General features: G+C 40.5%; 2 protein-coding genes across 9 annotated transcripts in view; both read right to left on the reverse strand.

Annotated features, from left to right (window-relative positions):
* The window catches only part of baiap2a (BAR/IMD domain containing adaptor protein 2a), a 71,985-nt gene extending 62,558 nt beyond the window's left edge, over positions 1 to 9,427 (reverse strand). For all 8 annotated transcript variants that reach the window (XM_058410902.1, XM_058410910.1, XM_058410895.1 and 5 more), the window contains exon 1: positions 9,287 to 9,427. In XM_058410902.1, coding sequence (XP_058266885.1) covers positions 9,287 to 9,358 — 72 coding nt within the window. In that variant the 5' untranslated portion in view covers positions 9,359 to 9,427. The remainder of the gene's footprint in view (positions 1 to 9,286) is intronic.
* chmp6a (charged multivesicular body protein 6a) lies at positions 9,287 to 17,016 on the reverse strand. Its single transcript, XM_058410922.1, has 8 exons — positions 16,765 to 17,016; positions 15,855 to 15,964; positions 14,161 to 14,248; positions 13,921 to 14,007; positions 13,041 to 13,106; positions 11,797 to 11,877; positions 11,648 to 11,717; positions 9,287 to 11,546 (listed from the first exon to the last, which is right to left on the reverse strand). The coding sequence occupies exons 1-8, from the start codon at positions 16,828 to 16,830 to the stop codon at positions 11,494 to 11,496; spliced, it is 621 nt and encodes a 206-aa protein (XP_058266905.1). The 5' UTR covers positions 16,831 to 17,016; the 3' UTR covers positions 9,287 to 11,493.
* Between the last annotated feature and the right edge of the window lie 508 nt (positions 17,017 to 17,524).

Here is a 17,524-nt window from a genome sequence, read left to right on the forward strand (position 1 = left end):
TTATGTGAAAAAATCATCACTAAAAATGATCGTTTTTTAAAAGGGAAAGAATTTAATTTTAAGATTTAGATTTAGACAAAGACAATATAAAATCTGCTTTCAAAAATTTTAATTGTTGGGGGAAAAAAGCTTAAAATAAAAGTAAATAAATAAATAAGTCATTATTATTATTAATAATAACAATATTATTATTATACACATCACAATAACAGATAAAGTGTATTAGAGCCTAAATAATCACAATATCAGTGCTACATCGTCACACTGGCAGCTTGTGGTATTACTGAGAAAGCACGTCTGAGGATCCCGCTGAAGGCTGGTGTGAAGGTCATGTGACCAAGACTAACCTTCCTCCCCCTTTCCTCAAACACTTATTTCACGTAACTAACTTGAACAAATTTCCATGTCATTTTTTAAAAAATGAAATGAAAGAAGAGGAGGTCGCCGCCGGCAGCCTGGGCACAGAGCTGCCTGCCCCTCTGTTCCAGCTCCTCTTCTCTGGTTAATTACAGGCCCACGGCCCCACATAGCAATTACAGGCCATTTCTACAAGGATGGAGAAACGTTCTCCCCACCCTCGCTCTCTCACCCTCTCTCAGTTTCTCTCCCACACTCGCTTTTTCCTCGCAAAGGCCACCGCCGACATCCCACTCTGTCCTGGCATTCACAGACTCAACTACAGATCAGACGCAGTGATACGACTTCGCGCAAAAAAAAAACACAACAAAAAAGAACCACTATTAGAAATGTCAGTGGGATTAAATGAAATAACGTCGGATTTTAAACTGAGCAAAATACTCCATTCCTTTAATTAATTCGTTAATGAACAATTACTTGACTGTTAACCGTATCTAATTGATAATGGTGATTATCGAATCAAACTGCATTAAATCATCATTTATTTTGCCTGTACAGACATGCTTATTGAGCCTCGTTTGCTTGATTGACATTCTAATTGTGCTAAGGAAAGGTTTATGAAAAGAAAAAAAAAAAAGTGTAATGAAACAATTCTTGGGAAACGGGCGATAATCTTGATTACTGATTTCATCAATATCGTGCAGAACTATGATTTAAAGTTGAGCTTCACTGAGCCTGATTTCCTTATTGCTTTGTGGGATTAGTTTCCAAGCTTGTCGTGTTTAGTTTGTTTTGTTTTGTTTTGTTTTTTTAAAGAGAGAGAATGAGAGAGCTCTGACAATGAGACGCAGCAGTGGCTCCAAGCCACCCGCCCCCAGACTCAGAGAGAACGTGGGTGTATGGATTCGAGCGGTGCCTCCGCTTATAAAACCCACAACATGAGACACGCTTCTGCAACAAACTGGCTGAAATTGAATACAGACTTTTATTTTTAAAAAAAACAAACAAAAACCCCACACCATATATAGTGCGATACCTTCATTTGGCACAAGGCATTATTTTACACTTTATTACATTATTTAACTGAAAGTGAAGGAACATTCAAACTGCTGATGGCTTCTACGTCAGTGCTGTCAAGAGAGGCTAATTACAGTGGACATAAAAGCCTTTTACCAACCCCCCCGAAAAAAGCCTTTTAGAAAAAAAGCAGAGTTTATGGTTTTGCCTGGAAGGCATTTTAAAACTACTCTTGCTGTTTATTCTGAATTCCTTTAAAAAAAAAAAAGCCCTCCTCCACATCTCCCATCTCTTCCCACCTCCGTCTCTCTTTTTTTCTCCCTCTCTCATATGACACGAGAGTGACAGAAACACATAATGGCACGCTGTTGCTAAGAAACCACCTGTCTAGATTTCGCCACATCCACACTGCGACGCAGTGCTCATCTTTTTTAAAATCGCCCTGCGGTGATGATAACTAATAAAATACGTCTCCGAAATCTAATATCGGCCAGATTAGGAAGGACGCGGTGAACAGAAGCGTACCGTGGAGAGACGTCTGAAACAGAAAAGAGCCCTGAGAGATCGGGCCAACATCATCACAGGTTTGGTATGTGAGAAACCAGAGCCACACCTGGTATTTTCCACCTTGGGATACACAGCAGTGCCGTACCCAGACAGACAAACCTGTCCACGGTTGACTCTTTGGGAGAGGTGCAGGAGACACTCCCCCTTTTTTTCCCTGAGTGTTGTTTTTCAACCGAGGACCCGGCAAGTCACACCCTGCCCAGCACACAGCAACCAGGTAGTGTTTATCCACACACACACACACCCTTCACAATGCCTATGTGCACTCAAGGCTGCCAACCAATAGCAGGACTGGTTAGTGCGAGGTGATTATACTTCCCCCCTAATCTGGTAATAATTTTAAACAAGCTCTATTAATAAATAGAGCTTTAAAGAGAGAATGATCATTAATGAAAAGTTACATGCAGTAGGCGGTATTACAAACAAGGAAGTCCTGAACGCAATCTAGAGCCACGTCCCAAGTGACGTACTACACGCTATACACCCTGCTGTCTAGGGTATGAATTTTAGAAGAGTCTCAAATGGAATTCTAACAGTTTTGTACTAATCGGCATTTTGGCAAATGTGAATGTGAAAGGTTGAAATGTTCAAAATCACAGAAGGTGGACTAATTTAAAAGCCATTTGTAAAATCTTTTGTCTATCAGAGTGTCGTCATCTATCATTTTTTTTCCTCATTTAGCATTACCACCACATAGCCCCACCCCTCCTCTGTGACCTAATCAAAGCTATGAGTGCATGGAGTATCCAACATTCCACACTTGGTCTTTTCAGCTGAAGAAGTACATCATCCAGGTACTTTCTGTTGGATTTTTCATTGAAAAACACGACTCACACTATTTACACTACAAAATATAGTAGAATAGTGCATAAGTACACCGATCAGCCATAACATTATGAGCACTGAGAGGTGAAGTGAATAACACTGATGATCTCCTCATCATGGCACCTGTTAGTGGGTGGGATATATTAGGCAGCAAGTCAACATTTTGTCCTCAAAGTTGATGTGTTAGAAGCAGGAAAAATGGGCAAGCGTAAGGATTTGAGCGAGTTTGACAAGGGCTAAATTGTGATGGCTAGACGACTGGATCAGAGCATCTCCAAAACTGCAGCTCTTGTGGGGTGTTCCCGGTCTGCAGTGGTCAGTATCTATCAAAAGTGGTCCAAGGAAGGAACAGTGGTGAACCCGGCGACAGGGTCATGGGTGGCTAAGGGTCACTGATGCACGTGGGGAGCAAATCTGGCCCGTGTGGTCCGATCCAACAGACGAGCTACTGTTGCTGAAATTGCTGAAGTTAATGCTGATTCTGATAGAAAGGTGTCAGAATACACAGTGCATGATGGGACTGTTTTGCCAGCAAAAGGGGGACAAACAATATTAGGCAGGTGGTCATAATGATCGGTGCATGTGATCCAATGTGCTACCTATTCCCATATCACACATACCTTAAATTCCTGTTAATGAAAATATAAAGAAAAAAGTATGATGAACTAATTATACGCATTAATACAGATTCTGGAAAATACACGAGTCCCTGAGCGGGCAGATTTCACATAGCAATAGTCTTGGTCTCTGGTGATGAAGGATCATGTCAGAGCTTTCAGCAGCAAAGCAGAAACACTGAGTCTATGAGTTGTAGTGCTCTCTTGCTGCACGTACAATTTTTCCTGGAGTCCGTCATTTCCGCTGTATAGTGACTGCATGTTGTTTTGAGAGAAATAACAGTATTTATGCTGCATTGTGCTGCACTGTACTTTTGTCACTTCGTATTCCTGATTCTGGAGCGCTTGTCTTACACAGGTTCAAGCTAATTAATTAGTTTAATTCCCACCAACAGCCAGATCATACCATGTTCCATCCAACAACTTGGTACCATAATGCAAAGGAGTGAATTTGTTGATCTACGGCAAAATCTGTCTGAACAACTGTTTGACATCCAAAGGCACTGAGAGTTTACCTTTATGTAAAGCAGAAGCGAAGCTCGCAGTGTGAAGGATGGTAGAGGAAGTTACAGGTCATCACCTGTATGTTTTTGCCTTATGTGGTCATAAGCAAACAGTGATTCACTCACTTACCCTCCAGCCATTAATTCTGCAGTCACATGACTTGGCTTTGTACATGTTCTGTAGGTAACTTGTATAGATATCACACTAGCCTGGTGATAACAGTGAAACCATGGCAACCGGCAGCAAGCTAAAGATAGGAGCATCCACGAGTGAACAGAGATTTCAGACATGAGAAAAAAAAAAGAAAAAAAAAAAAAAGAATGTGCAGCATAAGTCTAGAATAAGACTCTCAGTGATGTATATAATGAGCTTGAGCGGGCAGTGGAACATGCAAGTCCATGCAGAATGCTGGAATCTGCTCTAGTTTGCAGTCACCTTGGTAAGCTTGGTGTTACAGAGCATTCGTTTCTTGTAGTTGTTTTTAAGTTCTACTAAAACGACAAACCTGATAGATTCAGATCCTATAAACATGTAAATTAAAAACTTGTTATACAGACACAGTGTTAGCCTGGAGATAGGATTACCAGGCCTGAATTTGCATATGGACTATGATTGGCTCTTGTGTTTTATGATGCAAGAACACTGCCCTGACAAGTTCAACCGTTTTGTTTCTTTGTTTTTAAATAAAATGCTCCTCATTGTGTCTCAGACTACCCCCCTGACCCCAGCATTCCAATATCATTAGCACATTTTCAGCTAACGGAAACCTCCACATAGATTTGCATCATGCAGGCAGGGAATGCAAGGCTGTTGCTGTCCACCTCTCACCTGTGGAAGCTTTGTTGGGGATCAGCTCCATGTTGGAATGTGACTGAATGCAGGCAGAGCGAAGAAACCCGGATCAAGCTTTCAGTACTGTGACAGCAGACTGAACGTCAGAAATGATGGAGGCCGTGACTCACAGCGGGGGGCCTCTTATCAGGCTGCTGATTGTTTCGCAAGCGAGGTGGCAGCTGTAACCACAGGTAGGGAGTGCCTTGTTTACATGCGCGTGTTTGTGTGCATAACGGAGTGTTAGGTGGATTCATACCCGCACCCTGTGTTTAAACATGAACACACCTTAGCAGCCACAGCACCGTGTTCGTCATTCCCCGCTCTCCTGTGATTATTCAGCATGTTCCACCATTCACTTTTTACTCTCCTATAACAAGCTGATTTGCCCAACAGATCAGGAACGGTAGTAAATGTACATTAATGTAAAGTCAGATTAAAAATAAGGCCACTTGGTCCTAATGATCACACTGCAGAACAAAAAAAAAAAAAGATCCTGTATTTTCTCACTTTACGAAGTGATCAGTGCTTATTTTGGTTACATTTTGTGTCAGGGCATTCAGAGAAGCAAACAGCTAGAGAGGTGGATCAGCAGTTCAGGACAAACAATCATTATGTTGGTGTTATTGAAAATTGCCTGGTGGACAACCAAAAAAAAGTGGAAGAAAAATACCACCTCTTTACTGACTTTACTGAAAATGGTTTTGTGTGTACAGTGAGGTCCAAAGGTCTGAGACTACACTGAGCTTGTTTTACAAAAAACAGTAGGTTTTCGAATTCTGAAATATGTAAAACAAAGAAAGTATATAATCAATATTGTGAATATTTACTATTCAGGATTCTGCACTATATCCACCCTGAAACTACTGGAAAGGCCAATTCAAGACATTTGGGTTTGAGATTTGGGTTTCCTGATATTTACATATACACTAAATTGCCAAAGGTTTTGGGACACCCCTTCAAATCATTGAATTCAGGTGTTGTTTTTCAGAGGTTGGGTCTCGGCCCCTTAGTTCCAGTGAAAGGAACTCTTAATGCTTCAGCATACCAAGACATTTCGGAAAATTTCATGCTCCCAACTTCGTGGAAACAGTTTGAGGATGACCCCTTCCTGTTTCAACATGACTACACACCAGTAGACAAACAAGGTCCATAAAGACATGGATGAGTGAGTTTGGTGTGGAGGAACTTAACTGGCCTGCACAGAGTCTTGATCTCAACCCGATAGAGCACCATCGGGATGAATTAGAGCAGAGTCTGTGAGCCAAGCCTTCTCGTCCAACATCAGTGCCTGACCTCACAAATGCGATTCAAAAATTCCCATAAACTCACTCCTAAACATTCTTCCCAGAAGAGTTGAAGCTGTTATAGCTGCAAAAGGGCGGGACAACTTCATATTAAATTTATGTGCATGTGAAGACAGACGTCCCAGTTTTGGCCTGGCTCTCAGTCTCCGCTCTAATTCATCCCAAAGGTGTTCTATCTGGGTGAGGTCAGGACTCTGTGCAGGAAGGGGTCATCCCCAAATTGTTCCCACAATGTTGGGAGCATGAAATTGTCCAAAATATCTTGGTATGCTGAAGCATTAAGTGCTCCTTTCACTGGAACTAAGAGGCCAAGCCCAACCCTTGTAAAAACAACACCTGAATTGAATGATCTGGAAGGGTGTCCCAGAACCTTTGGCAATCTAAGCGTAGATGTGCTAGAAAAACATGGCAGAACACCCAATGTTATGGTGAATATAACAAAAAGTCTTTAGGTAAATAGCACTTAATATGTGGTTGAATATCCCTTGCTTGCAATAACTGCATTAAGCCGCTGACCTATAGACATCACCAAACTGCTGGGTTTTTTCTTTTGTGATAATCCTTTCAGTTATTGTTTGTTTTGGGGGTTTCTTCATTCAGTCTTTTCTTCAAATGTTGCTCAACTGGGTTAAGCTCTGTTAACTGACTTGGCCAGTCTAAAAACTTCCACATTTTCCCTGGGATAAATTCCTTTGTTGGGTTGGTAAAGCTCTTCCTGATTAATTTGCATTTCTCTGTAAATTTGGCAGGATGTTTCTGTAGAATTTTGCTGCAACCATCATGAGTGAAATCAAGAAAGATCAGAGAACCTGTTACAAAAGCAGTCACGCAAACCCAAGCCATGACACCTCCACATAGCGTAACCGATCAGCTTATGTTTTGAATGCCAAATTTCAGAATTCCAATCAGGATTTCTGATTCTTACTGCTTATAAGTGGTTTGTAACTTGTGGTATGGCCTCAATATTTCTGCTCTCCAAATCTTCTCCGGCTCTGTGGAGGTTGTTGGTGTCACTGACTGTTGTTTTTGGGTTTTTCTTCACAGTTTCTCTCATCAACTGCTGTTGTTTTCCTTGGCCGAGCTGTTTGATGACTGGTTGTTAGGACGCCAGTGGTTTCTTTCTTTTTCATGACATTCCAAATTGCTGTATTGGTTAAACCCAAAGCTTGTGCAGTGCATCCGATTTTTCCCCTTTTCACAACATCAAAATGACTTGCTTTTCCTTTTAGACAGCTCTCGGGTGTTTACGTTGGTTTATAGTTTTTTTTTTTGTTTTTTTTAAACAGCAAATGCAGTCTTAACGTGTGAGGCTGAAGGTTCAGAGCTATTTTCTGTTTAAAAAAAAAAAAAAGAAAAAAGAATCAATCAGAGCACATGTATTAATCACTTGTAGTTTTGCTTGCCCAAAAAGTGATTTGGTGAGAAATGTGCCGTTTTATGTTCTTTAACGCATCTAAATATAAATACCAGGTAATCAAATGAATTGATCAACTTGTTCCAATAATTTTGGATGGGCCTGCATTTCTAGGTCCACACCTAAATGTAAACAAATTTGTGCTATTGACCATGATAACTGCTTTGAATTAAAGGTCAGATTTTCCTCGTGCCTTTTCTCTTCTATTGAAGCAGATGTTCTGACAACACACTGATGGATCTCAAATGGATCGTGAGCTTTTGCACAAACCTGCTTGAATGTAAAGAAAAAAATGGGGCATACCTAATATAAATAAAATGAAAAAAAATCTGTATGTTTAACCCTCAACACCTCAAATGACATTTTCCCAAATCAGGAACACGCAGGTAGGTGGAACGCGAGCAAAATAAAGTGAAGTACAGATAAATTTCCTGTTTTGGCAAAACACGATAACAGGAAATAAAAGCACTGCTGCCCAGGCATGTGGTGCACGTGACTGTTTGTATGTGAAGACCTAATTTCATCATGAATGGAAATATTCCTCTAGTATGTATTAATGCACTAAATTAGTACTCTAACTCATAATATATTACTACATAACATTCACTTTCAGGCACTAAGCAGCATATTGGTGCTTTTAACTTGTCCAATATCCTGGCTAAGGAATTTAAATATGGGTGGAGATCTGCTTGGCTAACTGTTTAATGACTTCACAAAACCCTGCTGCCAAACATAAGGTACAAGTAGCCTTGATACTTCTCCGTTGCACTTCTTGTGTGGAAAATCATCATATCACGACCTCCTGATAATTCGTCCTACTTTTAGGATTAGTTCCGGCATCAGATTAGTGCTCCAAAGGTGTTAGAATACAGAAACACAGTGCTGTTCGCTGAAAACATCACGACTGACCGGATCCATGAGGTTCACCATTTTAACCCTGTTCCTCAGCACCAGGCACTTTAGGTTACTTAAAAGAAAAGAAAAAAAAACGAATACATGGAAATGTATTCATAACGTACCGCAGTCTCCCCTCCTCAATCGGTATCTGACAAAAGCTACGGCGTGCCTCGACTGATAAAAACCCAGTCCAGCACAGACTGGTGTAAACACAGTAGGGAAATGGTGAGGTGGATCTACTGCCATGCAAAAGACAACACCCTCGTACCAGGACATGTGCGTCCGGCCTTGAGCTCTCAGAATAGTTTCTTTGTCCTGGTTTTAGGTGTTGAACTTCAGGTGCCCCATTTAACAGGCTTATGTATCACAAGACTGCTGCTTAAGCCTGAGAAAGGAAGATTTTAGGTGTTGGGCATGTGGTGTAAGTAGGAATACACAACGTATCAAGAAGGCACAGGGTGTGTGGATGGAGTTGATGTGAAATGTGAAACTGCTTAAGGGCAGAGTTGACTAAGAAACCTGTTGCAACAGAGCAAGTCGTTTCTAAAGCACCTGTAGAAGGAAGGGCAAGTATGAAGCCAAACCCCTGAGCTTCACGTGAGTGAGAGAGAGAGAGAGAGAGAGAGAGAGATTGCATAAGGGGAAAAAACGCACATTTGATCAATGTTCTTTTTCATAAAACCAGGTAAAGCTGTTTTTAAATCAATCTCACATTAGAATGGAAAATTCATGCGATCAAGTTTTGCATGCGATCAATGCACGCGATCAAGTTTGTCTAGTCATTTGGCTCGTGATCACACCCGTAGTCTAAACATTAACGCACATATTCTGCACTCAAACTACTTCAGCACTGATTCTCCTGAACATTTTATTAGGTTTAAAAAAACAAACAAACCAATCATTCATAAAAGATCGCGTGATCGAGAGCTTGTCATCAGCTTGTACTTTACCTTGTAGACATTCTCCGTAACGCGGTGGACCTCGTCGGCACGAGACATGGTGATATCTTCAGTCCAAACCATAAACACTCTCTTCTAAGAAAATGGTTATCCGAAACACGTTTTTGGGGGATTTCTCTTTTTTTCGCCTCCTAGATGCAATACAAAAAATAGAATCAAGCTCAGTAGTGACTAGAGAAATACGCGCTTTTAGCTCTACAGGAGCTGCAGCTGAGAAGCGCCCGCCGTGCTGCGGTAATTGAAACAGACAACTCTCTCAGCTTGGAAAACACGCCCCCTTCTTGCTTCAGCTCCGCCCACAAGGCATGTCTTTACAGTACCTGTTCCCGTTCCCCCGCCTCCACAGGTTCGATAACCATAGCAACCCGTGGCATAATAATATTGACGAGGAAGGAGAAACAGTTATAAAGTCAGAGGAGAGAACACATGAGGTCACTTCTCAGTTCAAATGATGATGGAAGAAGACGAGCTGGTGTCTGTCTACTGTAGGTTCAGATGGTCTTCTGCTGCTGTAGTTCATCTGCCTCAAGCTTTGGCATGTTGTGCATTCTGAGATGCTTTACTGCTCAAGACAGATGTAAACAGATGTTATCTGAGTTCCTGTCAGCTCAACAAGCCATCGATTCTCTTTTGACTTTTCTCATCAGGGCGTTTCCGCCTGCCTGAAGAGCCTCCTCTAGAGAGTTTTGTATGAAAATTCCTGATCACCACCTCCTGAAATACTCGAACCTACTGCCTGACATCCTGTTTTGATTGTGATCTCTATGATTTTACGCATCTAATCATGAGTGATTAGATAATTGCATGAATGAGCAGGGGTAGTGGGTGTTGCTTTTAAAGTTGCTTGTGTATGTGCAATCACTAATCATGATGCATCATCCTTCATGGATCCCTGCTGGATCGGGGCTTATTGGCTTACTCTTTAGACGTGCTTCACACTGGAGAAACAAAATCGGCTGATTATTTTGTTAAGCGCCTCTCAGACATTAGAATCAAGGACTTTTCAATTCGTCATGAGACACTTTAGTGGCTAAGGACGTAACATCAATACCATCACATTTAATTCTGCCGGTTGTTGCTATGGTAGCGATGAAGTAAAGAGACTGAAAGAACTCATTTACACTCGCAAATGTTTGGATCCCCAAAGAATAAAAGTTATGCAATAAACAGCTTGAAATTTGAATATGAACTTGTTTTGCCTCCTACAGCTTCAAAGGCTTTTTTTTTTGTTAGCTGTATGATGGAGTACCATCTGAAGCAGGCGTGCTTCTTGACATTCCCAAATCAGCTTTAATAAACATGCATTTTTTTCCATGTTACTGCATTGAACCGCGTTTGTGTCTTGAGACCAAGCTTATCATTTCTTATCTTGACAATAAATATGAACATTTGATAGGAATACTGGCTCCAGTGGTATGGCAAAGAATCATAAATAAAGCAGCTTACCGGTCAAGGACAACCGATTGTGGGTGGAAAAATATTCATGTCTGAAGGTGGAGATTAAATAGTTCTTACTTAACTGCAGGCAGAAAAGCTGTGGAAATTCATGCAAGGGAAATTCTATATACATAAAAAAAAAAAAAGGCGCAAAAGACAAAGATTTTGAGAATTGATGCAAAGGATAGATATCTTTCTGGGGGGTCTTATAATTACAGCATGATATTTAGAGTAGGGTAGAAAGTCCCAAACACACATTTCATCCACAATGACATGGATTTTACTTACATAAAAAAAAGCACATATTGCAGGGTAACATACAGTCTAAAGTCATAATCAAAGGAAATTCGATCATTTACTTCAAACCTAGCAGGAGTCTAACTTGAAGTCCCTTCATTTCACAGTTCTAACTGTAAACAAAATCTCAAGATTGTGTAATGGTTGTCTAGATCAACAACACATGAAGACAGCTGTAGAAATGTCCACCATGATCATAATTATGTCAGACAAATAAAGCCAATTTCTGGTTATACATGAATCTTAAGAAAGTGAGAATTGAGATGATCTGTTTAAGATCAAAGGTTCTGTTCAAATGAGACTTTTTTTTAACCTTCATTACAATAAATAAAGCCAGACATGCAATGTGTTGTTTTTAAGAAAAGTCATGGGAAGAGCAGACAGGAAAGAACAGTGTGTTTACAGCGTGCTCGGCTTTTTTATATAAGAGGCTGATTAATCAATCCGTATCACAAGACCGGCGGCTACGACGCCAACAGAATCCCTTCGTCCTGCTTCACTTTAACTGGTTCTCTCTCTAGAAAAATAGACAAGCGCAGAAGGTTAGAAAAAGGGGAAAGGGAGCCACATACTGGTGGTTATAAGTAATGCTTCATTTGTTAGCAAAGAGATACACACCCTTCTCTAGCTCAGCCACCGCAGGCAAGGGCTCAGTGGGCACTTCAGGAAGTTGCACTTCATCTTCATCCTTTGAAACGGAACAAATCAGATCGTTTCAGCGAACACAAGCGGAAAGAAATGACGGAAAATGACAGAAATGAGCGGACCTGAGTGATAGCCTCCAGCTCTGCCAGCACAGCCTCCTCATCTTCCTGACTCAGGGAGCCTGCCAGCATCTCATCGATTTGCTGGAGGGGAAAAAATACATTAAAAGATGCAAGAAAGTCATGTTAATACTCATCTGATTACACTATCCTGTTATTGACCGAATACTAAGACAATTTGTAATGCTTGTAAATATCTATATGTATAGTAATAACCCTAGCAGTCATTAAAGAGTAATAAGTACATCAAAAACAAGCACATCAAAGATATCCTGAGTTCAGAGGGCTCGCAGGTCTCCGCGGTCAGTCCTAAACATCACACGTGTGTTAAATTACACACGTGTGTTACTTCACACCATCAGAAGCCCTGCCTATGATAATACTAGTTCTTCAGAGGGCTTTTTATTTATAATTTACATGTAAGATGCGTGCGTAAGCTTTAAATGAAAACAAAGTCTGTTTCCTGAGCCTTTCTGAAACGTTCTAGCATTTATACCCACAACCTTGTGGTTTAACAACTAGCATTAAACCTTATTACACTCCAGTGCTGCTGAATGCTCAATTCTGATTGGTCAAAAGCTGTTGATTTGATTTTCGCATTTTTATCAGTAACAGCAGCTCAGACAGCGAGTTCCAGATTCAACATTTCTATTAATGCGCTTGTTCTAAGAGGTCATCATGTCTGTACCAACATCTCGCATAAAGAAGCTTGTAACTGGTGAGGTTTTCTGTAAGATGATGTTTGTTTAGCATTTATGGAAAGAGTTTCCAGTGTCGATGTTTTCTACCAGTCAGAGGTAAAAGCTGTAACGTTAGGATTTCTGCCATGTCTAAGATAAAGGACTTTGTGGATTCTAGGCAAGACTGAATTTATCTATTCATTTCAGGTGGGGAAAAAAAGATGCTTTTTTTTTTTTTTTAAATAGCTGCCATAATGTCAGCACTAAATAGATAAAGAGTATAATGTTTCATTGTTTAGTGGTATAATAAGAATAAAACAGTATGAGATGTGCTGTTGTTCCTTCCAGGTGGAAAGTCACATCGGAATATATATTTTCCTACAACAGCACACCCTGGGATGTTTTATTCCTTACTTAACCACTGCAACAGCCAGCTCACGTCCTCCTGTAATAACGAGTCGATGACAAAACGGATTTATTCACTGAACATGACTCAGAAAAGAGAAAGGTCACAGCACTGGGGCAGCAGTAACTTGTACTTGTACTGTAAGTGATAAAAGGACAAACCTTCTGATATTCGATGGCATCCTGAGTCTCCTCCATTATTCTCTCTACCTCTTCAATAGACAGTGCCTGTGGAGACGAGAGATCATTTAAATGCAAGGCATCCATCTATTCTCTGTGCTGCTTATCCTACACATGCTCACAGGGAACATGGAGACTATCCCACAGGACTCGGTGCACAAGGTGGGGGATACCCTGGATGGGTTGTCAACCTATTGCAGGGCACAATCACACACTACAGATAATTTAGAGAGGCTAATCAGCCTATAACACCCTGATCATCTCCTCATCATGGCAGCTGTTAGGATATATTAGGCAGCAAGTGAAGAAGCAGGAAAAAATGGGCAAGAGTAAGGATTTGAGCGAGTTTGACGAAGGGCCAAATTGTGATGGCTAGACGACTGGATCAGGGCATCTCTAAAACTGCAGCTCTTGTGAGGTGTTCCCAGTCTGCAGTGGTCAGTATCTATCAAAAGTATCTTTTAAGTCCTGTAACTATCCATTTAGATGCCCATGGATGCTCCACCTTGCAACTTACAGGACTTAAAGGATCTGCTGCTAACATCTTGGTGCCAGATACCACAGCACACCTTCAGGGATCTAGTGGAGTCCATATCTCAATGGCTTGGGGCTGTTTTGGCAGCAAAAGGGGGACCAACACAATACTACGCAGGTGGTCATTCTGTTATGCCTGATCGGTGTATAATCACTTAATCTGTAAACAATCAACCCTACAGAGACTTTGCCAAACACAAATAATTCTTGAATGCACACTTTTTTTCCCGGAATGTGGAGCAATTGACACCTGCCAAGAAACAGCTATGCTACTTCATAATGCTGAAAAAAAAGCACACAAAAACCAGCCTTTGTGTGAGCGCCTCACCTCATGCATTTTCTTCAAGCAGTCATTGCCAACCTTCAGACCTTCCAAGACCTTTACCTCAATCTGAGCAAATTCAAGGTCTTGGACCTGCAAAGAGAACGCATATGCACATTAGTAGTAGCTTTAACATACTGTGTTCTGGTTAAAAAAAAAAAAAAAAGTAGGACATGTCCACAGAGTGAAATGCTCACTCATTTGGATCATTAGTGTGATCTCAGGAGAGCAGGAGACGACTCTCACCATGTGCTCTAGGTTGCTTATCTGGGTCTCAGTCTTGTCCAGAAGTTGATCCTGGTAGCGCTTTTTTTTGAGCAGCAAAAGAGCTCTTCTGCAACCACATAACCACAGGAATCAGCCAGAAACATACTTGCCATAAATATTCACATTAAACTCTTTTATAATGGAAACAGATACTACACTCTGTTACACTTTCATAATAAAGATCCTAGAAATGAGCTCCAGGACCATCCGCACCAGAACCAGCAGGTTCAGGGCCAGTGTTTTCACTCATGTCTCCCTAACACTTCACCACCTTGCAGTTCTGCTCCACCCTATCTATCTATCTATCTATCTATCTATCTATCTATCTATCTATCTATCTATCTATCTATCTATCTATCTATCTATCTATCTATCCTGTCTGTCTGTCTATCTATCTATCTATCTATCTATCTATCTATCTATCTATCTATCTATCTATCTATCTATCTATCTATCTATCTATCTATCTATCCTGTCTGTCTGTCTATCTATCTATCTATCTATCTATCTATCTATCTATCTATCTATCTATCTATCTATCTATCTATCTATCTATCCTGTCTGTCTGTCTATCTATCTATCTATCTATCTAACCTGTCTGTCTGTCTATCTATCTATCTAACCTGTCTGTCTGTCTATCTATCTATCTAACCTGTCTGTCTGTCTATCTATCTATCTAACCTGTCTGTCTGTCTATCTATCTATCTAACCTGTCTGTCTGTCTATCTATCTATCTAACCTGTCTGTCTGTCTATCTATCTATCTAACCTGTCTGTCTATCTATCTAACCTGTCTGTCTATCTATCTAACCTGTCTGTCTATCTATCTAACCTGTCTATCTATCTATCTAACCTGTCTGTCTGTCTATCTATCTATCTAACCTGTCTGTCTGTCTATCTATCTATCTAACCTGTCTGTCTGTCTATCTATCTTTCTAACCTGTCTGTCTGTCTATCTATCTTTCTAACCTGTCTGTCTGTCTGTCTGTCTGTCTATCTAACCTGTCTGTCTGTCTATCTAACCTGTCTGTCTGTCTATCTAACCTGTCTGTCTGTCTATCTAACCTGTCTGTCTGTCTGTCTATCTATCTTTCTAACCTGTCTGTCTGTCTATCTATCTTTCTAACCTGTCTGTCTGTCTATCTAACCTGTCTGTCTGTCTGTCTGTCTGTCTATCTAACCTGTCTGTCTGTCTGTCTGTCTATCTATCTAACCTGTCTGTCTGTCTGTCTGTCTGTCTATCTATCTAACCTGTCTGTCTGTCTGTCTGTCTATCTATCTAACCTGTCTGTCTGTCTGTCTGTCTATCTATCTAACCTGTCTGTCTGTTTGTCTATCTATCTATCTATCTATCTATCTATCTATCTATCTATCTATCTATCTATCTATCCTGTCTGTCTGTCTGTCTATCTATCTATCTATCTATCACAGAATTGCTCTGCTGCCACTGCTGGGCCCCTGAGCAAGACCCTTAACCCTCAGTTGTTCAGTTCTATAAAAATGAGATCAATTGTAAGTTGCCTGGATAAGGGCGTTAGCCGAATGCCGTAATAATAACAATATTTAAGCATAAATATTCCTTAACCAAATGAACACTTGACTGTAATGTTATCATCTTGTTTTAAACAACACAACTGAATGAAAGAAGAAAAATTGAACTGCATTAAAAATTACTCTTTTTTCCCATCCTTCAGCAGTTGCTTGGCGAGAAACCTCTCTTTCTCCAATTGAACAGTGAGTTTTCTCTGGTACTGCTTCAGTTTATCTCGCTGCTGTTTCAATTGCTGAAAAGAGAAAGAAAAGATATTAAGGAAGGAATAAGATGATGATCAGCCATAACATTAAAACCACTGACAGGTGAAGTGAATACCACTGATCATCTCATTACAATGGCACCTGTAATTGAGGTGGAATAAATAAGGCAGCAAATGAACCCTGACAGATCAGAGTTGTTTTGCTGGCACAAAGGGGTACTTACACAATATTAGGCAAGCGGTTTTAATGTTATGGCTGATTAGAGCGCAAGTCATGTTTAAAATAAATCTATCAAAATAACCTGCATGAGACTTCGCTTAATTTGGATTTGTTAAAAGGTGTTCTATCAGGTTGAGGTCGGGACTCTGTGAAGTTCCTCCACACCAAACTCCCTCATCCATGTCTTTATGGACCTTGCTTTGTGCACTGGTGTGCAGTCATGTTGGACCAGGAAGCGGTCATCCCCAAACTGTTCCCACAAAGTTGGGAGCATGAAATTGTCCAAAACGTCTTGGGATGATGAAGCATTAATAGTTCCTTTCACTGGAACTAAGGGGCCGAGACCCAACCCCTGAATTCAATGATTTGGAGGGGTGTCCCAAAACTTTTGGCAATATAGTGAAGCTGTCAATGCATTTAAATCCCTGGACCAGTTAAATAGGACACCTGACTAATCCCAGTGCATGGAGTTGTTTATCTATGTACAGTAATCGCTTTAGTGGGATTTAATTAGCGTTACCCAAAATACTGTACACACACACACATTTTATATATATATATATATATATATATATTACATAGAAGAAGAATAAATATGAATGAACAGTACCAGTATAGCCCGGTCCTGCTCTGTTACTCGACTTGGACGTCCTTTTCTGGCGAAAACGTTTCCCATTGCGTTTTTCCCACATCCCCGCCACTTCTACTACACCTGACACTTTTATGAAATAAACCAATTATTTTTTCTCGGCGAAATGCATTCCAGTAAATAAGTGTATGAAGTCAACATCGCCTGAGTCACACCACTGGTCCGCTTTATAACGCTCACCTGCTAGCGAACAACAAACTGGAAGTGACGTTAAAAAGCGACCGGTTTGCCTCTTTAATACTGATACAGGATCAGCTTCCCCACCCGCATCACGCTCAAAATAATATTAAACCTGATCTCAGATCAGATGCATCATCCTAAGACCAGCTGTCACTACAGATCGGTACAGGAAACACGGTTTGTACTGCGCATGTGCGGAAAACAGGTTTCGTTCTTCGCACGCGCGAAATTGCTGCCAACAACACATTATAACATTATATTATTATTTGTATTATAACAGCATTATTATAAATACCAAAATCATTATCACCATCATACTTCAAACAAGAAGTAGACGCATTTCCGCGCACGCGCATTACAAATCGTGTAGAGACAATACACTACAATATACGCTACTTCCGGTTTCTTGTTCTGTGGTATATATATATATATACAATAAATCGACTACAGAATCTTAGGAGACTTTTATTATTTCGACAAGACTTGGCCTTACCACAGAACAATACATTTATATAATGTAAATGTTACTATATCAGAGTAT

The sequence above is a fragment of the Hemibagrus wyckioides genome, linkage group LG02 (genome assembly GCF_019097595.1).
Source record: "Hemibagrus wyckioides isolate EC202008001 linkage group LG02, SWU_Hwy_1.0, whole genome shotgun sequence".
Taxonomy (NCBI): Eukaryota; Metazoa; Chordata; class Actinopteri; order Siluriformes; family Bagridae; genus Hemibagrus; species Hemibagrus wyckioides.

Bases quoted from the DNA above. Each gene is read 5' to 3' on its own strand.
- chmp6a (XM_058410922.1), bottom strand. From the start codon at position 16,830: ATGGGAAACGTTTTCGCCAGAAAAGGACGTCCAAGTCGAGTAACAGAG. The intron at 14,249-15,854 runs GTAATTTTTAAT...ATGTGGTTGCAG, and splicing joins CTGAAGGATGGGAAAAAAGA to AAGAGCTCTTTTGCTGCTCA. The intron at 11,718-11,796 runs GTCCGCTCATTT...TCCGTTTCAAAG, and splicing joins AGCTGGAGGCTATCACTCAG to GATGAAGATGAAGTGCAACT.